Raw genomic sequence first — 22,858 nt, 5'->3', positions numbered from 1 at the left:
AATGGGTAGTTGATTGGTGGAACAGACTTCCATCTTTTGTTGTGGAGTGATAGCGTAAATAAATTTAAGGCTGAGGTGGACAGGTATTTGGAACGAAGGGAGTGGTGAAATGGGAGGTTTTTTTTTTTTTTTGGCTGATGCTGCATTAGCTTGCTTTCTTACATCATATACCTATGCCAATATATATGTGTGTGTGTGTGCGCGCATGCGCATATGTATGTGTCTGTAAGCGTGTGTGTGTATATATATATCTTTGTGTGTGTGTGTGTGTGTGTGTGTGTGTGTGTGTGTGTGTGTGTGTGTGTGTGTGTGTGTGTGTGTGTGTGTGTGTGTGCATATATAGATATACATGTGTGTGTGTGTGTGTGCATATGTTTGTGTGTGTGTGTGCATATGTTTGTGTGTATGCATGTGTGTGTGTGTGTGTGTGTGTGTGTGTGTGTGCATGTGTGTTTGTGTGTGTACGCATATATATATTATAAATCCTGTATCTGAAATAAAGGTAATCCCTGTTGATTTATAATATAATAGAATATAGGAATTATTGAGCACTTAATAGCTCTCAATTATCAAAGCGTATATATATGTATGTGTGTGCGTATATCTGTGTTTGTGTATATGCATATGTAAATGTGTTTGTGTGTATATATATATAAATGGTGTAATCTGTATATAGGATGTCCCAAAAATACACAGCATAACTTCAGGAATGAGTTCCTCATATGTAAACAATAAAAATATTTTATATCAACATAGTTCCGGAAATGCTTGGTTCCCGAGTTATTAACCGGAATTTCTTATCTCCTGCAGGTGATTTCCTTCATCACAAGGTACTGACAGAATCTGGTGGTTTTCCATTCCAACCTTGTACTCAAATCAGGAACAAGCGGATATGCATTTTTTATACGGTTTGGTGGATGGCAATGCTCTGGTGGCTCATCGTTTGTACCACGAAAGGTTCCCAGAACGAAAATGTCCAGACAGGAAAACGGTTGAAGGTATTCATTGCTGCCTTTGTGAACATGGGACCTTTACACCTAGTGCTGATGACAGAGGACGACCAAGATCTACGACTCCTGAAGGAGGAGGAGATTTTGGATGTTGTGCTTGCCACTCCTGGAATCAGAACATGTAGAATAGCAATGCAACTGGCTGTTCATCGTTCGACTACTTGGTGAGTGTTGCCAGAACACCAACTGTATCCTTACCATCTGCAATGGGTACAGACCTTGACACCAGTAGATTACCCTGTGCGAGTAATGTTCTGCCAGTGCTTCTTGCAACAGTGTAGTACAACTCCTCACTTTCCTGTGTTAGTGACATTTACAGATGAAGTACAGTTCACACGAGACTGAATCCAAAACTTTCACAAGCATGTATGGGCTGAGGAAAACCCACATGCAATTCTTCCATCACATCACCAACAGCGGTTCAGCCTCAACATCTGGGCGGGTGTTTCACAGGGCAGGCATACAGAAACTTTTTGGAAAACAACATGCCTGATTTCTTGGATGACACACCACTGATCATTCGTCAAGAATCGCACTTCATGCACGATGGCGCTCCCGCACATTTCAGAAACCTAGCCCGCAATTACCTGAATCGAAGGTTTCCTGGTCGGTGGATAGGTGGACCAACTGCCTGGCCTCCACGCTCACTGATTTAAATCCACTAGATTTCTTCTTGTGGGGCCATTTAAAGTCATTGTTGTATTTGTCTCCGGTAGCAGATGTGGAAACTCTCTGCAATCAAATTGTGGCACGTTGTGAGACAATACGAAACGCTCCAGGAATTTGGCATCGGCTTCGCGAGTCCATGAGACATGGATGTGAGGCCTGTATTAAGGCAGAAGGTGGACATTTTGAACAATTACTATAAGGTGATGTGAACAGTTAAGTGTCATAGACAGAGCTTCAAAACTCAGAAATCAAGCACTTCTGGAACTATGTTGATATAAAATATTTTTATTATCTACTTATGAGGAACTATTCCTGAAGTTATGCTGTGTATTTTTGAGACACTGTGTGTGTGTGTGTGTGTGTGTGTGTGTGTGTGTGTGTGTGTGTGTGTGTGTGTGTGTGTGTGTGTGTGTGTGTGATGAAATTAATCCAAAAATTAGAGAAATAAAAATTACTGAAATATATATTAAAATAAATAAGAAAAATAATAGAAAAAGCTTTTAATTTAGCTTGTGTGTGTGTGTGTGTGTGTGTGTGTGCAGTGGTGAGCTGTGAATATTTTAACAATGGGCTCGCACTTTTGCTGACTTTTTGATGTGAAACATCCTTTTGAGGGAGGGGGGTACTTACCGAGTAAATCTGATCGGTCATGGAAGTGACGTCACCCGCAACGTCTGCCAGAGGTGCTTCCCACGCTCAGACAATTAGTCTGTGTGGGACACTCACTAGTAGTATGATTAGATTAGAGCGCATGATGCATTTTTCATGACCAGTACGATATCTCGAGTTCTAACTGTTTGGAATTTTTGAATAGTATGACGTCACTATGTGATGTCATATAGTGACACGAAGGATGTTTCACATAAAACCATCTACCGCTCATGCTCGGCAGACGTGCAACTTTTTTATACTTTTTTTTATAAACCAAGAAAATATAATGGATACATTTTTTTTCATGATAAAATTTTAATATTGTGAATAAAAAATAACAAAAATATTTCCCATATTACAAATAACGAATTATCACAAACATTCTAGAATATAAAAACAAACTGTTCTAGAAAAGGTACACAAAAATCACAGATTACATGAAAAAAATATTGCACAAATATTGAAGAAAATTTTCTTTTAAAATTGCCATACGAAATTTATTTCTTTATTAATATTGGTATAACGATTCGGATCAAATTGGAGCAATGGTTTTCCATTTAGATGTATGGTCATCATAATCTGCAACGTGTTTAATTTTCAACATTATTCATTTATTCATTCGTTCACACGATATTATTTATTACGCTGAAAGCTCACTCAGTTTCAGCACTGCTAATCACAATGGTTTCACAGATATTTCTGGCTTTCTTAATTGTAAAGGGAATTTCACTCGATTTTAAAGATAAAATGTCTTTGACAAAATCACTAAAATCATTAATTTTTATTTCATATTTTATCAAAAAACAAATTTCTTATTCAGTTTTCACAGTCTTGCCTCCGAGGCGAAAGTTCTTTTAAATTCCACGATTTCTGGTAGAATATGTTTAAAATTTCTTTCAATGGTATGATTATTTTCTTTATTTAATTTAAAATCACTCTGTAGCATTAATAACTTATCCTTTAAGGATAAAACAATGCATTTAATAACTTGTTACGAGATAATTTTACTGTTCTTACTTTCGATTTTGATTCCTTCAAATTCTTTCCCCTTCAACATGCTCTCAATTTTAGCTTCATATTTTCCTTCAGAATTTTTCAAATTAGCAATAGCATTGATAATTCGAATAATTAATTTATCTGCTTTTGCCCTAGTGAATCTGTAAAGCTTCTGAAATGTGAGAGCTCCTGCAGGATGTCGATCATTAGTGCTAAATGGTTAAGAAATTCTAGATTTAAAAGTTGCTTTAACAATCCCAAATAAAAATAAATTTTCCTGTTTATACTCTGGGGCGACCATACCGTCAGAGGAGTTCACAAGGTAGAGAGAATACAAGAAACAGCACCGTGCTCAGCAGTCAGAGTGCTTGAACCCGAGTCACTCAAGGCACGTGTACCTATGCACTCGCACGCCTGACCACTGGGCTACGGCGGCATTTGATTCAAAATGTTTGCACAATGCAGGATAATTCCCTTAACCCGCAATTACCATTCGCAAGCTACAAGCTGCTCTTTGTAGCCTGAACACCACCGATCTTTGTAGTTTCCACATCAAGTTCTAAAGTTCTTTAGCAGTCATCCTTAATTCGCGCTAGTTTTTTGGAGATTGGTAATACAGTTGTTTTTTTTAAATTATTGCCTGTATGCCATTATATTTTAGAACATTTTCTACACAGTGAAAGGCTCGACAAAGTTTCAAAATCTCTCAACATTTCATCTTCTTAAAGTTTATATAATATCTTAGTTTCCTCAATTCCCTCCCTACGTTGCTACTGTCACTAGTTTGAATACTGTGCAAAATATCAGAATCACTCAGATATTCAGCTACTGTGAACATGTAAACATGGACAGGAGAAATTTACTGGAAGGCATGGATCACTCACTTCTCCGAAAAACATACACCTGTTTGTCGGAGTAAAAGGGAACCACAACACAGGTTGACCAGAGGCTATTATCCATGTCGGGTATCTTCTTAATTCTCTGACTGGCTATGGAAAGTATATTGACTAGTGCGACTTCTCTGAATGTGGCTGCATAAGTTTTACGGACACCACTAACATTGTGGAACGGTAATCCCTTTCACCCTTAATTCATGCTTTCTAATTACCTAAAGGCCAGAGGTGAGAACAATGCATACAAAGTTGTCTCTCCTAATCTATTCGTTACATGGAAATGATTTTCGTTCTACGGAAACTACTGTATTTTAAATGTCATCACCAAGGGAAATTTTAAAAAATTTGGTATAAAGAAGTTGGTTAAACAGAGGTCTGACTGTTATTAAATCAAAAATGAAGCAATTTTAAAATACATAACTGATCAATTGCGCCATTAAAATGCTGGGAATGGGGCCCCGTTCACTCCCACCGTAGTTTCGCCTCTGGATACTCAGTATTTGCACATTTAGGATTTCATTTGTAAAATAAATGATCGTCTCAGCAATGGGCTCGCAAATTTTAAAAAAAAATAACAATGGGCTCTCGCGAGCCCACTATAGCTCACCACTGTGTATGTGTGTGTGTGTGTGTGTGTGTGTGTGTGTGTGTGTGTGTGTGTGTGTGTGTGTGTGTGTGTGTATTTCTGCATATATATGTGTATGTATATGTAGGTGTGTGTACTCATTTTGTGTATATATATTGTGCATTGTGGGTACTGGCAATGGTATAGCTGTTTAACTTACAAGAGGCAAAATTAATTAAAGAATGTGGATAGAAATAAATACTCCTGCCCTCGTATAAATAATAACCCAGAGTGGGGAAAAAAATTAGTTGGGTGAAAGCGAATCTTAATTATTTTATTTTACAAACACAGGTGTGTATACTAGTATCACACTAGTATACTAGATCACATGTATACTAGTATATCTTTTTTGTTACTGTTAATAATATAATCTCATAATAATATTAATAATCTATATATTTGATATGGAAGGTGCTTTCTTTCGAGGCGCCTCGACCGGGGTTCGAGCCCATGACCACCAAATACTGAGGATGCGGAAAGGTCAAGGAGTGACCATCGCATATCCCTGGAGCAAATATGGCCTTAGTTGCTAATGCTCCTAAAAACCAAACAAACAAACAAACAAACAAACAGCTTTCTTTTGACAGTCAGTGTGAACGATAGGCTTAACCGATCGGACTGTAAGTGATTTCAAATTGAAGCTGTTTCTTCCTAGGTGTGCACAAAGTGTTTAAAATTTAAAAATTCTGAATAGTTTTATTTTACGTTACGCAACAATTTTGTAGTACAAACGAGAATAGTTCAACATTCACTTCATAGATGGAGGCACAGGAAGATGTTAACTGTTAACTAAACAATTGTCTAAGTTGATAAGGCATTATTTTCTGATTAACAGTTTGCACATTCGCACAATCATGTCCTTTGTTCCAAAAAAAATAAAAATAATAATGATAAAACTCTGCTGCTAATTGCTAAATTGCCTACCTTAAAAGAAAGAACTAATCGTTAGCTGCTGCTCACTATATGTCCCCATGTTGCACAGACAAGCTCATATACTCGCTGCCATTCATTATGCTTAAAGCATTCTCAAGTCATCATTTTAAAGTTGTCGTTATCAGTGATAAGCTTATTTGTTTTTTAATGTGAGTAAAATGTAAGGATTTAGAATTATGGCACAGTGAGAAGACGTATCCACCACCATGTGACTATGACTGGTCGTGTTGAATGTACCTTGCGGTAAAGAAGATATACACCTTTTTGTGTTTCTACAAATGTATTCAGGAATCAGTCTGAAATGGTGAAATCAAAGAAAATTTATATTAGTTTCCTGAGATACAAGAAATGACACATAATTCGTTGTGTACTTTCAAATTGAAGCTATTTCTTCCTAGGTGTGCACAAAGTGTTTAAAATTTCAAAATTCTGAATAGTTTTATTTTACGTTACGCAACAATTTTGTAGTACAAACGTATCTGCCCCCATGCACTACATTTCTTTAGAACAGCTAGGGAAATCTTTAAATTTGCATACTAATGAGGAATGAAATTTAAAAGAGAAATTCAGGTATGCATTAGTTTCAGGTCTGTGGTTGAGAATTTTTTAGACAACAATAAAGTACCAGACTACAGTTTAACGTATGTTGCTGAACTTCAAGAAGTTGGGCCACAACATGATTGACACGGAACATTTTTACACTTCCAAATTTGGAATTGTAAGTGAAGAATAGGACATTAAACACATGGTGATGGGGTACCAGGGGAGTTGAAATGTCAACGTCAGGGGTGATATTTGCTGGATACTGAAGAGGTACAGTACAGTAGAAGCATCTGTAAGAAAATGAAACACTAATAATGAAAGTTTGACTGAGTTTTTAGTGTACTTTTTAATATTCTGCTCCTTTCAGTAGTATTTTATAGAGATGACAATGAATTGTCCCAAAATTTTCGGGAAAATATATGTGGCAATAAAAAACTGCTACCAATTGTGAAATTTTCGGGTACAGCTGGAATACAGCTATTTGCATAAAGAATTAGGTTTTTAAGTGTACTTTTTAATATTCTGCCCTTTTCAATAGTATTTTATAGAGATGACAATGAATTATCCAAAAATTTTCGGGAAAATATGAGGCAATAAAAACAACAAAACATGGACTACATTTCTTTAGGACAGCTAGAAAAAACTCAGCTACAGATTGCAAAATTTTTGCAATCGGTATTGTTAGTATTATCTTAATTATCTTACACTTATAGGTAATTGGCTGATATATGGGGAAATGATATCTCATCAGAATGCTTCCTCAATGACCACAACACATAATATGTACACAAAATGAGTACATAATAATATTACAAAGCTCTGGCTTTTCAGCTTGTCAGAAGATAGGCCAGTATACAGTTCGACCTCTCTTTAATGAACTTCCACATAGTGAAATTTTCTGTGTGGCGAACATTTTTGATTTCCCCTTGGCCATTACATGAAAAATAATTTTCCTATAACAAAGAAAATTTCCATATAACTAACTGATTTCGAGAGACCTGGGTACGCGTTGTTCACACCTCTGGCCTTTAGGCAATAAAACTGATGCTGTAGAATGCATGAATTAAGAGCTAAAAGGATTAAGCTTTAATCACTTTAGCTTTTAATAGCCAAAGGCTTTAATTCCACGACATAAGAGCTAAACATTTTACAATTTAATGGTGCCTGTAAAACCCTGTAGGAGGAAATTGGCCAACCACGGCACGGGATAGAAAAAGATGGAAGTTTGGGAGAGGCCTTTGCCCAGCAGTGGATCAGCAATGGCAAAAAAGAAGTAAAACCTATACAACTTATACACTACTATGCCGTGAAGTCACACTGGTCAACTATCCACAACCATTGGTAAAGATTAAGGCATATTCCTGATGCTAGTGCTGACTCTGGTCAACCTATTTTCTACCCTAAGCATCCTATTAGAGAATTAGGAAAGAGTGATTTTCCTTTATCTCGAAATTCATCTGTTGTTTCGAAGAAATGAGTCATCCACACTTTCACTAAATTTCACCTGTCTCTGTTTACGTGGTAGGTACAACTGCGGCATTTAAAGAAAAAGAAATCACTTTAAAATTTGATGTCCCTTCCAGTAGTGTCAACCATTCTGAAAAACCCTGTTTCGATTCTCAAACGGCTTGAGGAAACAGGAAATGTGCAAAATTATCATCTACATCTTCCCAAAACCTTTGGGCTTTGGAAGATGTAGATGAATCAATTTTTAAGTGGATGAAGTTGATTCGAGACAAAAACATGCCGATATCAGTGCTATTAATAAAAGAAAAGGCTGTGGAGTATGCACCTTTTCTGGGGCACAGAACGTTCCAAGCCAGTTCCGGTTGGCTGGACAAATTTAAAGAGCGTCATGGCTTGCTCGAAAAAGTTATTTCTGATGAAAGTGGAGTTGCAATCGAAGAAGACTATACCCATTGGAAAGAAATCGTTTTGAAAAAATTATGGAGGACTAAGAGTCCATAGACATATTCAACGTTGATGAAACATGTCTGTTTTTTAAGCGTTTTCTGAACAAGACACTGGCTTTTAAAGGTGACAAATGTTTAGGTGGTAAAAATAGTAAGGAGATAATTGCACTCTTGGTTGCAAATATGGCTGGTAATGAAAAGCTGAAGCTTTTGGTAATAGGTGATTTTCAAAAGAGTAAAGTCGTTAGAGTTGTACTACAATTACAACAAAAAACCTTGAATGAAAAACAAAATTTTTGAGCAGTGGATTTTAAATTTCGATAGAAAGATGACAAAAGAAAACAGAAAAATCGCATTGATTGTCAACAACTGTCCTGCCCATCTTCACTCAGTAATTTCGAAACTTAGAAGTGTGAAGCTTGTTTTCTTCCTTCTGAATAATTCATCGTAACTGCAGCCAATGAACCAAGGCATTATCAAGAGGCGCTTCCGTAGCCAGGTGGAAAGGAGCAGCAGTGTGTAACACACGCTTATTGATTAGACCGGGGTTCGAGCCTGTCACCACCAAATACAGAGGATGCGGAAAGGTCAGGGAATGACCACCGCATATCCAGGAGCAATATGGCCTTAGTTGCTAATGCTCCTAAAAAACAAATAACAAACAGCATTATCAAGAATTTGAAACTGCACTACCGAAGGCACATACCGAAAAAAATTATACTGAGAATAGAAACCAACCAACCTATAGATTTGTGGATGTGCATATCACGGTTGGCAAAAGTTTGGAGTCAAGATTAAACAACGATTAAGAATTGTTTTGCAAAACCTGCTTTTGCGAAAATGCTAATTAACAGAGTAGTAGTGGGATGAACTACTAGAAAACATTGAGCAACCTTAGCAAGAGTCCCAAGCGAGGTTTGATCAGTTGAGAAATTGTTCTTCACGAATTTTTAGGAGTTGATAATGATGTCATAGTAGCTGAGTGACGCCAACATTTTGGAGCATATTTAAAGAACCAGTGACAATATCGATGATGAGTTGGATGAAAATGAAGGCAGTGAGGGCAATATTAAATCTTCCAAACATGATATGTTGGCAGCGTTTGAAACTTTCAAACGAGGCCTTCAGTGTGAAGAAAATGTGTCAGAAAATATATTTGAGTGTTTAAAGTTTAAAGAAATGTGAACATTTTTATGAATGGTGTACAGTAGAATCTAGTGTACAACAAAAAATAACCAAATATTTTACCACATAATTCTTAAAAGTGTGCTAAATTGTGGGCATCATGTAAGTAGTCATTTCTTAATATGTATGCATTAATAAATTGTTTTAAAATGTTAGAAAATTTATTCATCCCCACTTCTTTCCCATCTTTTATTATATTTCTGAATTTATAGTATTTTTCATTGTTGAAAAGGTCATATTTCTTTATAACGAAATTTCTGTACAATGAATTTTTTCAAGGGAACGATAGATTTCGTTATATAGAAGTCCAACTGTATATACCCAATAAAAAAAAACGTGTGTATATATATATATATATATAGAGAGAGAGAGAGAGAGAGAGAAATCTCATAACGTGGGTGGGTGGGTGTGTTATTTTTTAAAGCATTTGTATACACCGCTGACGTGCAGATTTGAAATTTTGCAGGCTTAATGATCTTACACTGGAAAATGGAAGAGAATATCAGACTCAGGTTTATACTTGGTCTAGAACACCACTGCCTCAATTTTCAGCATATTGGTGTTTTTTTTTTTTTTTTTAAATAAAAGGTATTTAACTATTTTCTTATTGCTTCAACAACATGGGAAAATGCCAAAATTAAGCGATAATCTGAAGTGATCTTGAAATGTACATATATGTATGCATTCATGAAAGGGTTAATTACCTGCCCCACCACTGTCTTCTTGATCCACTTTTTTGCTGTCAAAGTCTTGCTTAGCTGTTTAACTTATTTCTCAGCTATTTTTAGAACTTTACTCACTAATTAACAAATAGCCATTGGATTGCAAGTACTGGATACCTTTAATTATTCGCAACTTTAATATTCTTCACATTTAATTGTAAGATTGTACTTTTTTTTTTTTTTTTTTCTCTCTTCTCTTTTCTTTTTTTTCTTTCTCTGCATGCTTTTAACTTTTTGTTAATTAAATCTAACTTATTAATTGAATGTTATTTTCTCAGTTCCCATACATTTTATTACATTGTTTTCTGCCAACGTTTACACTGGTGATTTACATTGTATATTTGTTATTTGCACATATCATACATGTGATGTAAAATCTTGGGCATCCTGGGATTAGACTTTTCCTGGTCTGAAGGCACCTCCGTAGCCAGGTGGGAAGGAGAAGCAGTGTGTAGCACACGCTTCTTGATTAGATCGGGGTGCGAGCCTGTCACCACCAAATACGGAGGATGCAGAAAGGTCAGGGAAGAATGACCACTGCATATCCTGGAGCAATATGGCCTTAGTTGCTAATGCTCCTAAAAACCGAATAGCAAACAAACCTGGTCTGAAATAAAATAAATAAAATCTTAAGATAATTATTGGCACCATTGCTTTAGAGTTTAGCCTAATAAAATGACATTGCATTATTTACGTCATAGCTGTTATTTCGTTAATAATTTAATAATTGCCTTGTCTGTTTAATTAGGAAATTGAACGATTGGTGCTTAAAGATGGACTAGGAATTGAAGGAGAGCTAGAAAGGGTAAGAATTTGTAACGTCTTGTAATATGTAAGATATGCTTGTAGAAAGCAGTATTGTTTTAATAAAGCTATAGAGATAAGGATAGTATTGTAACTGGGATTTTTTTGTCTGTGGCCAAATATGAAAAATATACCTTTGTTTTTAATAATTTTTTTTAGAAAATGTTATTTATTTTCCAGAAGATTTATTTATTTATTATTTATTTCCAGAAGATTTAAATACAAGGGTAAATCAAAAAGTTAAGATACACAGTTTTGTATAAAACTCATCATCCCATATCAGAAGCTGCTCCCATGGTCACCATTTGTGACCATGGGAGCTGTTTTATACAGCCAAAGTGTAATTATATCAGCTCCACTTTCAGTTGTACTGTTAGTGGGCAGTACAACTGAATGTCAAATTTTTGTGGTCCGAAAGAGTCATACTCTTCCGGATATACACAATGTGGCGAAAAGAAAGTGTTAATCAAAGGTGTTCAAAAGTTTAGTAGTGGCATTAACTTATCAGCATTGTTTACCATTGTTGAAGTTGTTGGACGGCATGAATGGTCTTCATCAACCACACATTGTCACTTTTAAATATTTGCACTAATTTGTACATTTTCATTGATTAATATACTTTTCTTCATATTATGCTAATATTCTTTTAATTGGGTTTGATCCCTTTTCGCTACAAAAATCTGATCATAGCACGTTCACTAATGGTACTGTTGGAAAGTGGAGTTGACTTAGTAATTAACTGTATGCACTAATACCTTGCACAGCGTGGTTAATGTGTTGGAAAAAACTACCGCACTGACTGAATCAGCACTAAACGGGGAATAGTTTCAATGGGAAAAATAATTATACTTGGGTATCATAAGGATTTTTTTATATTAGAAATGATTATGCATGATTAGTTAGAAAAATAATAAATACAAATGGTAATGAGGTAGACTAAGAATGGAATTAATTGATAATCAATTGCAGTCGCAGATTATAAACAGCACAGTGAATCCCATACTGATTGAAGCCACACTGTGCGAGGTATTGCTGTAAAACAAACTGAGAAGGCAAATGAAGAAGCATGTGTAGGCTTGTCTAACAATGTATTAGGTATGATGAACTTGTATTCTGAGTTTGGTGTTAGCTTAACTGTCTTTGCTGTTTTGAATTTCCCTTGTATAATAATTGATTAAGAACAAGCCTTATATTTAAACTTGTATTTAAATATAACTTATATTTAAATTTGATTATTCTGAGTCATTTCTTTAACCTCTTTCAACACATAATACAATTAATCAGTGACTATGTCCTGCAGGCACGTTCCCTATACCCTTGTTATGCCACAGCATAAGGTTATAATCATATGAGGAATTTCTAAACAAATAGTTTAAAATAATTCTGATTTTTATATTTTATATAATTGTTTTTATTTGAAGTTAGCATAATGTAGTTTTGTTTGCCATCTCCATAATTTCATATCTGTGAAAGTTGGAATACTGCAGCCTTAATGCACATTTGCTTTGTTTATTTTACTAATTCAAGAGACATGACATTTGATCAAGCTTTCTGGAAATCGTTTGTGGCTATTGCACAGCTCTAAACATCCCTAATGATTATAGCTTTCCCAATTATATTTTCAGAATGTTTGTCCTCATTTGTGTGGTTTCAATAAAAGTTCTTAGTCTTAAATTGGTTATAAATGCAATCTTGTGATGGGTGGGGAAGCTGGAAGAATAAATTTCAATTTGTAATTTATTAAAATTGAAGAAGTGAACTTGCATTTCATAATTTACAGTTAAATTTTTGAAGGTTAAAAAGAAGAAAACAAATGTGATTAGAGATTTTTACATCCTGACTGTATGTACCCAGCATGGTGTGGTCTTAGGGTAATTTACTCAAACATTGGCATGGGATTTGCAAGACTGAGCCCCATATGCTACAACAAAAAATGCACATAACTGTTGTGCTTATTTGTCTGCAGATGAAACAATTACAGTGAAGTTTGAGTTGTGAACATCCTTTGGATGGTGGTGGCTGTATAAAGTACAAAGAGAAATCCACATATGGGAATATATCATTTGTAATTTTTGGAGAACGGTTATGGCATTCATGACAAGTCATTTAAATATATAAAAATTATTTCAAATGTAAATATATTTTTTTTTTTCACTGAAGAAACCCAATTAAATATTATACTTGTAAAAAAAAAAAAAAAACAAGTATCAGACTGATTTTACGTATTTATAACTGAATCGAGTTTTGTTATTCACTATTAATTTTGGTAATATGAGCTTTTTTTTAAATAAAAATTATGGAATAAAAGGGTTGCAGCAGTATCTTTCCAAAACAACGGAAATATTCACATTATATGAATAGGTAGAAATCTACATGTTGGGGGGCACACAAAGTGACAAAGCAATGCTGTAGTTTGGTATAGGGGGAATCATCTCCTCTAAAGTTTGTTTTGTTACTCTGCTGTAACTCAGTGCAACATTGATAATTTATTAATATTATTGTTGTGCCCAAAGCAGCTGTTTATAATTAATTACATATTTGTAGTTAACTCCAAAATTTCTGCATTTCATTGCAGTTGTAATTTTTATGTAAAAAATAGTACTAATGTTAGCTATATGGTGCAGGAAAACCCATACTTTTAATACACCTGCTGAAGGAGAGAGAGAGAGGGGAGGGTACCCTACCCTCCTTGTGTAGTTATATATGTAGCGAATGTTTCTCAAAGTTGCCAAATTCAACCACTCATGAAGGTAACTTATTCTAGTAATTAATTACTGACCAAAAGAAGACGTTCTAATTCTAGTCTGATTATGGAGACAAAGAAAGGAGCCGACCGGGCTAGCCGGGTGGGTAAAGTGCCTGCCTGGCAACCCAAAGGTTGTGGGTTCGAATCCTGCCTCTGGCTTGGAAACCTTGGGAGGTGCATTATGGCCACAGAAGCCGATGCGCCAACAACTACCAATAAAAAAATAAAAAAAAAGAAAGGAAAGGAATTATAAGGCTGGAGGTACTTGCTTATATATACTAATTCTAGGTGAATAAATTTGACTGTCTTTTCATTTCTTTGGATGTTGCTTTGTCCAAGAAATCAAATGCCAATGCGGACAGTGTGGAATTATCATTTTCTTCAAATGTGATTTTGTGAAATTGCCTATGACCAATCTTTGTGAAACCTGCTTTATACACAATCTAGTGAAACACATTCAGTGAGACTTATCTGTTTATAATTTACAGACAATACCCTCACAATCCATAGTACAATTCTTACATGAACTAGGTAATTCCATTTTATGTTTAGATGAAATCAGTAATTCCAACACAATATTAATTGGTGATTGTAATATAATCAGTTAAATAAGCATAATGACCATAGGTGCTGGCAGCATGGTGTGTAATATAATCAGTTAAATAAGCATAATGACCATAGGTGCTGGCAGCATTGTGCAAATGTACCACAAAATTGGATTTCAAAGTAATACACAATTTTTAATATTTTCATTAATTTATTGAAACATTAAAACAATACAAATTCTTTCTTTCAAAATACAAGTACTTTCTTCCACCGACCAAGACGCTTTTTCTCGTCTGTACAAGTTTGCAGGCTGGCCGCTAGTTAGTACACCAGAACAAACCTATTGGTAACTCTCTAGGAGGCTTCCGGATCAGCCAGTGTATAATCTTGCTACCTCTACTCTGCCAGACAGTGGCTGGAGGGAGTCCAAGTAGTGTGTATGCGGGGGGCATTCTCGAGGTCATGTTATTTCAAGGATCTGATTTTTTTCTTACCATCTTACACCCACTTTTTCTTACTATTGAATACACCATTAATTTAAAACTAATAGAGCAAGTTTATCTGCGAAAAGATCTAAACCTCTCAAACACTTCCTAATTCATTTCACAAATATATGTGGTCTCAATTCTAATCTCAGTGATGTCCATTTACACTTGCAGTCTGCCAAACCTCATGTAATTTTTCTGACAGAATCTCAGTTATCGGTTGATTCAACTACTGCTCATCTCAGATGCCCAAATTATTCGTTGTATGATTCCTTTCGCCTCAAAGGTGGTACTTGTGCATATGTCCGTTCTGATATTCCCTGTCAGAGACTTGGAAATTTGGAATCTCCTCTCTTCGATCTTCTCTGGCTTAAAATCTCTCTACCTCATTGTGTCAAATTCATCTGTTGTCTCCACCATTCTCTCAACTCCACTAATCACTTCGAGGTCTTTGACTTCCTCTCTTTGCAACTTGACTTTCTCTGGTCCAACTTTCCTAACAGTGAGGTAATTTTCCTTGGTGATTTTAATGTTCACAACTCCAGCTGGCTTCCGTTTTCTAGTCAAACAGACCCAGCTGGGCGAGATGCTGAGGCTTTTGCAATTACTAATGACCTTGCACAGATTGTTCATTTACCTACAAGAATACTGGCAATCCTAATCATACAGCCAATACGCTTGATCTTTTTCTCACAAACAACCCTTCGAAGTACATGGTCAAAGTGAGAGGTCCTTTAGGCACTTCAGATCACAACTTGGTGATTGTCTCTTCTCCAATGGAGCCTTTATCTCATGGCCATTCCCAACCTCGTGTAGTTTGGCATTACAAGAATTCAAAATGGGATGATCTGCGAGACTTCGTTTCTTCTTTTCCTTGGTCGAATTACTGTTTCAAAACTTCTGATGTCAACGTTTGCTCAGATCATGTCAGTGAAATTATTCTTTCAGGAATGGAATCCTTTATCCAACACTCCACTTTAAAATCTTGTCCTTTATCTAAACCTTGGTTTTCCAATAAATGTGCTAAGGTTGTTCAAGAGAAGAATGTTGCATATTGTAATTGCTTGTTTCTAATTCTTCAGTTTCATTTTCTGCCTACACCAAAGCTCGCACCAGTTGTAAAGCAGTTATTAATCAGTCCAAACTAGAGTTTGAACAGGCTAAGAGTAGAAAACTTGCTTCTTGCCCTAATGGTAGCTGAGCATTCTGGTCTCTTGCCAAAGCTATTGGCCGCAACTTTTGCCCATCTTTGCTCCCACCTCTGTCCAAACCAGATGGTTCTGTTGCCACTTCAGCCAAGGATAAAGCTGACCTGCTAGCATCCCATTTTTCTTCCAGCTCATGCATTAATGATCTTGGTAAAACACCTCCCACCATTCCCAACACGCTCCATTCAATGCCTCCTGTGGTCCTCCGTCAAAAGGATATCAGAAGGATTTTGATGAATCTTGGTGCTAAGAAAGCTCCAGGTCCTGATGATATTTCTCCACTTGTTCTCAAAACCTGTGCTCCTGAATTTACTCCTATTCTTTGCTGCCTTTTTCACTTTCTTACTCAAAAGGTGCTTTTCCTTCTGCTTGGAAATTTGCTCATATCCAGCCAGTTCCTAAAAAGGGTGACAAATCTCTCCCATCCAATTATCGTCCCATTGCAATTACTTCTACTCTTTCTAAAGTAATGGAGAAATCAATTAACTGCCAACTCTTAAACTACCTAGAAACCTTCCGTCTGATCAACGATCACTAGTATGGATTCCGTCAGTGTCGATCCACTGGAGATATTCTGGCTTATATTACCCATTTATGGAATAATTCAATGGAAAGGTTCGGTGAAACACAAGTAGTTGCTCTTGACATCTCAAAGGCTTTCGATCGTGTTTGGCATAAAGGTCTTCTAAACAAGCTTCCAACTTATGGTTTGACAACTGTTTTTTGTAATTGGTTATCGAGTTTTTCTCTCTGATCGCTCACTGAGTGTGATGGTAGATGGCTCTCTGTCTTCTAACTTCTCCACTAATGCGGGTGTCCCCCAAGGTTCAGTTCTTCCCCCCACTCTTTTCCTCTTGTATATTAATGACCTTCTTCCATTGACTGGAAATCCTATCCATAGTTTTGCCAATGATAGCACATTGCATTCCGCTTTCCATTTTGAGAAACCTTGCCCTGCTCAATCAGCTTCGACTTCTCGAAAGTCTGCTACAAATTCCTTAAACGCCGATCTTCAGGTAATTCTCGAGTGGGGCAAAGACAACTTAGTTGATTTCAACCCTTCTAAAACTCAGTTTTGTCTTATATCTCGCAAAAAGGATTCTTCTGCTCCTATGCTTATCTTTGGTGACACTCCGATTTCTAAGAAAAATGATATATCTCTTTTGGGGATTACCCTGACTTCTAATCTCTCTAGGGTCACACCTAGGGTCCTGAGCTGGATATCATCATTCTTCTCTTTCTTGGTGATTCCCTTCTACTTTTGACTCTCTCTCTCTCTCTCTCTCTCTCTCTCTCTCTCTCTCTCTCTCTCACAGGGTAACTTGGGGAATTTTTTTTTTTGGCTGGTGCAGCAGAAGCCTCAGGCTTCCTTGCACCATGTGGCTAATAATAATAATAAAAAAGTAAAAAGAAATAAGATCAGTACTCTAATTAAAAAAGAAGGGGAAAAAAAAGCCTATTATTGTTAAAGATCACAGATAAAAATATAACTCAGAAGGCAAAATGGAAAATGATTGGTCAAACTTATTAAGAAGAGGAGGACAACTTTGACCACAGCTTATCTCTGTTAGTAGTTGGTATCTCCGAACACAACAGGTGGAAGTAGTGGAAAGCACTATTGACAAATTCTTCTTTCCAGTAAGCTGTCTAAACAGTTTTGCTTTAACATGTTAAAGAGCTCTTGTCTTCTAGTATTGTTCATAAATGTACAGGAATCCCTCGATTAGCGCAAGACTCGAATTAGTCCAGTTTATATTTAGCTACCCATTTTCGATTAGCACTAATCAAAATTTCGATTAGCGCGTTATTTTGGCTTGGCCTAAAGAAACTGAAGCTGGTGATTCTACAAAAGTTACTACTAAGCTACAAATGTAAATACACTGCTAAAGTATGCAGTGTATTTACATTATAGAAACACCACTTGTTTTCTTAGTCAGCATTCGGCTCTGTTTATTTCGCATTGCATCATACCTTCTCCATCGATAGACGTTATCGAGAAATAAACAAAAACGAATGCAAGATACAGTGTGGGAAGCTAGTTTGTTTTTCTACCATAAGAAAATAAAAGAAATGATTATTTCAAACATGTATTATTACAACAATTGAAATATTTTCTAACATTATGTACTCTGAAGGACAACACTGGCTGCACCACATTTATTATGTACATGCAGATCAATTGCTTTCAGTTGTTCTTGTGTTGCGTGTTAATGTGCACTCTCCTGTGTATCTCCCACCATTAATTACTGTGCATACATATTAATTACATTAATTTCTGTTAAATTTTTTATATATTACGTAATTATTAACTATGGATAAAAGGAAAAGTGTATTTGATAGTGCCTCTGGTAAAAAGAAAAGAAAAATGATAACGTTAGATGAAAAAATTGAAGTCATAAAATGATTTGAAGATGGTGATAGTAAAATACAAATTTCTTGACATCTTGGAATGCCTGAATCAACGGTTCGGACGATTTTAAGTAAACCCAGTGCATTTAAGGAAAAAGGAAAGCTTGCTTCATCGTCAGCACGCACACAAACCACAAGAAATAGAAGTGTTACGATGATTGAGATGGAATGTAGTAGTAGTAGTGGCATGTGCCAACCGGGCTAGCCGGGTGGGTAAAGTGCCTGCACGGCAACCAAAAGGTCGCGGGTTTGAATCCCGCCTCGGGCATGGATCAGAGTACTGCAAAAACCTTGGGAGGTGCATTATAGCCACAGAAGCCGATGCACCAATAACTAACAAAAAAAAAAAAAAAAAAAAAGTAGTGGCATGTGATGCAAGAAAGCAAGTGTATAATCTTATGCAGCATCAGCCAAAAAAAAAAAAAAAAAAATCACACCATTCCCTCCAAATGCCTGTCCAGTTCCTCCTTAAATTTATTTAACCTATCAACTTCCACAACGACAGATGGAAGTTTGTTCCAGCAATTAATCACCTGCTGGCTAAAGGCAAATTTCTGCACATCTATTCTACATGTCTTTTCTTGATTTGAAATTATGCCCCCTTAGGTTCGTAATCTGAACAAGTGGAAAGATCCCATCAAAATTCAGCGTGCTCAACCCATTCAAGGCCTTATACACCTCAATCAGATCACTGTGCAGGTGCCTAGTCTCCAGCCACTGCAATTTGCAGAACTTAAGCCTCTCTTGGTAAGAGGATCCCTTCATTCCCCTCACCAATCTTGTTGCCCTTCTCTGTACACGTTCCAGCAGCTCTACATCCTTCTTGAAATGAGGCCTCCAGACCTGTGTGCAGTACTCAAGGCACAGCCTGACCATTGCCTTATACAGAGGGACAATCACCTCCTTCTCCCTGCTAGCAAAATTCCTATATATCATTGACAAAACCCCCATGACCTGCCCTGGCAGCCTGTCTGCATTGCTCAGAAAACATCATATCTGATTGCACAATTACTCCCAGATCTTTTTCATTTTCTGCCACCTTAAGTGTAGTACCACACAGTTGGTACGTTTCTCTGGGGGTTACTTTGCATTTGTGAAGGTTAAACTTCAGTTGCCACTTCTTAGCCCATCTGCCCAAATTATCTAGATCCTGTTGCAGTAGCACACTGCCATTACTGTCATTAACAACCCTGCCAACCTTTGTATCATCCAAACTTCAACACTAAGCCTGATATACCTTCATCAATATCATTGATAAATATGCAAAACAACAGAGGACTCAACACCAAATTCTGTGGGACTCCACTGATAACATTAGTCCGCGAAGAGCAGCACCCATTAATTACCACCCTCTGTCTTCTCCCACTCAACCATCCTTTTATCCATTGTAGCAACTTACCCTTAATACCATTCTGCTCCAATTTGTACAATAGTCTTCCGTGCGCAACAGTGTGAAAAGCTTTTCTGAAATCCAAATATATGATATCAAAATTATTTTTTCCATCCAGTTCCTTTGTAACCACATAATAATATCCTATCAAATTTGTCAGACAAGACTTTCCCTTAACAAACCCATGCTGTGTCCGAATTATTGCTGCAGTCTTGTCTAGATGATCCTGCAATGCATCTTTAACCAGTGACTCCATTATTCTACCTGGAACAGAAGTTAAACTAACTTGTCTGTAATTACTCGTGTCACCCTTCGATCCCCCTTTGTGAATTGGGGATACATTTGCACATCTGCAGTCTGTGGGAACCTCCCCTGAGTCCAAGGATGCTCTCATAATTATGGCTAAGGTTTTGCTTAGTTGCTTTGCCGCCTCCTTTAATATAACTGGATAGATCCCATCCACCCCAGGTGCCGTTCTTATGTTTAACTTCAACAATTTCTTCTCCACTTTGCTCTCAGTTATTACAAAATCATTAAGCACCCTGCTACAATTTGATAACCTTCTGCCATTTTCAAATCTTAATAACTTGTGTGAATGTAGATTTATTTATTTTATGAAAGATACTTAGTTAGCATTAGCATTAGTAGAGGCATTTGATGCAAGAAAGCAAGCTTATGCAGCATCAGCCAAAAAAAAAAAAAAAAAAAAACCCACTTCCACTTCACCCCTCTGTTCGTTCAAAATACCTGTCCAGCTGAGCCTTAAACTTATTTAGGCTATCAACCTCCACCACAAGGGATGGAAGTCTGTTCCACCAACCAACCACCCGCTGGCTAAAGGCAAATTTCCGCACGTCTATCCTGCATCTGTCTTTCCTCAATTTGAATTTATGCCCTCTCAGGTGATTTTTCTGAGCTAGAGGAAGAATCCGATCAGCATTGAGCATGCTTAAACCATTCAAGGCTTTATACACCTCTATCAGATCACCTCGCTGGTGCCTAGTCTCCAGACACTGTAATTTGCAAAACTTAAGCCTTTCTTCGTAAGAGCACCCCTTTGTTCCATTCACTAATCTTGTTGCCCTTCTCTGTACTCGTTCCAGCAGCTCTACATCCTTCTTGAAATGAGGCCTCCAGACCTGTATACAGTACTCTAGGTGTGGCCTGACCATCGCCTTATACAATGGAATAATCACCTCCTTATCCCTGCTAGAAAAATTCCTGTATATCATTGACAATACTCCATGAGCTACTCTTGCAGCCCGTCTGCACTGCTCAGAGAACTTCATATCTGCCTGCACAACCACCCCCAAGTCCCTTTCATTCTCTACCACTGTCAGTGTAGTACCACAGAGTTGATACGTTGCTCTGGGGTTGCTGTTTCCCATGTGTAGTACTTTACATTTGTCAATATTAAACTTCATTTGCCACCTCTCAGCCCATCTGCTCAACCTATCCAGATCCTGCTGCAGCAGCAGCATAGTGTCAGTAGTGTCCTTGACAACCCTGCCAACCTTTGTATCGTCTGCAAACTTGGACATTAAGCTTGATATACCATCATCAATATCATTTATAAATACAGAAAACAATAATGGACCCAACACTGAGCCCTGAGGGACTCCACTAATAACATCAGTCCACGATGAGCAGTGTCCATTGATTACCACTCTCTGTCTTCTTCCCCTCAACCACCCCTTTATCCATAGCAGCAATTTGCCTCCAATGTCACACTGCTCCAATTTGTGTAGCAGTCTTCCTTGTGCAACAGGATCAAAAGCCTTTCTAAGATCCAAGTATATAATATCAAAGTTATTCCCTGCATCCAGTTCTTTTGTGACTGCATCATAGTATCCAATCAAGTTGGTCAGGCAAGACTTCCCCTTAACAAAACCATGCTGTGTCTGAGATATAACTGAAGTCTTGTCTAAATGATCCTGCAGTGCTTCTTTAACCAGTGCCTCCATTAATTTTCCTGGAACAGAAGTTAAGCTCACAGGTCTATAATTACTTGTGTCAGCCTTTGATCCTCCTTTGTGAATTGGGGTCACATTTGCACATTTCCAGTCTATGGGTACCTCCCCTGAGTCCAAGGAAGCTCTCATAATTATGGCTAAGGGTTTGCTTACTTCCTTTGCTGCCTCCTTTAATATAACTGGATAGATCCCATCCACCCCGGGTGCCTTTCTTGTGTTTATCTTCAACAGTTTCTCCTCCACTTTACTCCCAGTTATTTCAAGATTCTATAGCTTACTGCTAGAGTTGAATACACCTCTGGCATTCCCCTCGCTGAATAACTCCTCATGTGTGAATGTCGATGCAAAATATTCATTTAGTTTGTTAGCTACCTGAGCAGGATCATCAACAGTTGACCCATCAATATCAAGTGGACCAATCTGATTCATCCCCTTCCTTTTAGAGTTTACATAAGTAAAGAACTCTTTGCTGTTTTTCTTTGCATCCCTTGCCAAGGATTTCTCGTAATCTGCCTTCACCTGCCTAACCTCCTTTGTAACTTGGTTGCATATCAACTTGTATCTATCATAGGCTTCTGTGTCATGTGTTAATTTGTATGTATCCCATGCATTTTTCTTCTCTGCCATATGCCTCATTAGTTCATCTGACATCCATTTTGGCCTAAACCTTGAACAATATTTCTTAGTTGGTATGTAAAGCCTAGTAGCTTCCAAGATAAGTTCTTTGAATGCTTCCCATTTTGAATTTGCTGTTGGTAACATCATCAGTTGGTCCCACTGTATAGAATTTAAATACTGTCTCAGTCCATCGTAGTCGCCTTTACGGAAGCAATAACCCTTCCCTTTACCCCTAATGGTAGTTACCTCTTTGAGTAAATCCCACTTCAGCACACTGTGATCACTGCCACCTAGTGGTTCATTTATCTGCAGATTCTTAATGCATGAAGAATCACTGCTGATAATCAAATCAAGAGTATTACTCTCTCTAGTTGCCTCCCGAACATGCTGATGTAGAAAACAATCATCCAATAAATCCACAAAAGCCCTGCTAGTGAGTAACCAGCCCCCAAATTCCAGTCAATATCTGGGAAATTAAAATCTCCCATTATAAGACTCTCTGATTTACTGGCCCACTCTATTTCCCTGTACAGTTCCTT

The 22,858-nt window shown here is 37.1% G+C and overlaps 1 protein-coding gene across 1 annotated transcript in view; it reads left to right on the top strand.

The window, feature by feature from the left end:
* LOC150091185 (glucocorticoid-induced transcript 1 protein-like) overlaps positions 1–22,858 on the top strand; it is a 362,458-nt gene that overhangs the window by 254,613 nt on the left and 84,987 nt on the right. Inside the window, exon 6 of the mRNA XM_090382684.1 lies at positions 10,889–10,945. Within this exon, the coding sequence (XP_090238810.1) occupies positions 10,889–10,945 (57 nt within the window). The remainder of the gene's footprint in view (positions 1–10,888; positions 10,946–22,858) is intronic.

Source organism: Mastigoproctus giganteus, chromosome 1, assembly GCF_048544385.1.
Source record: "Mastigoproctus giganteus isolate SK-2022 chromosome 1, ASM4854438v1, whole genome shotgun sequence".
Lineage (NCBI taxonomy): Eukaryota > Metazoa > Arthropoda > Arachnida > Uropygi > Thelyphonidae > Mastigoproctus > Mastigoproctus giganteus.
The sequence above is the reverse complement of the archived record's forward strand: the minus strand, read 5'-3'. Positions and strand labels throughout refer to the sequence as shown.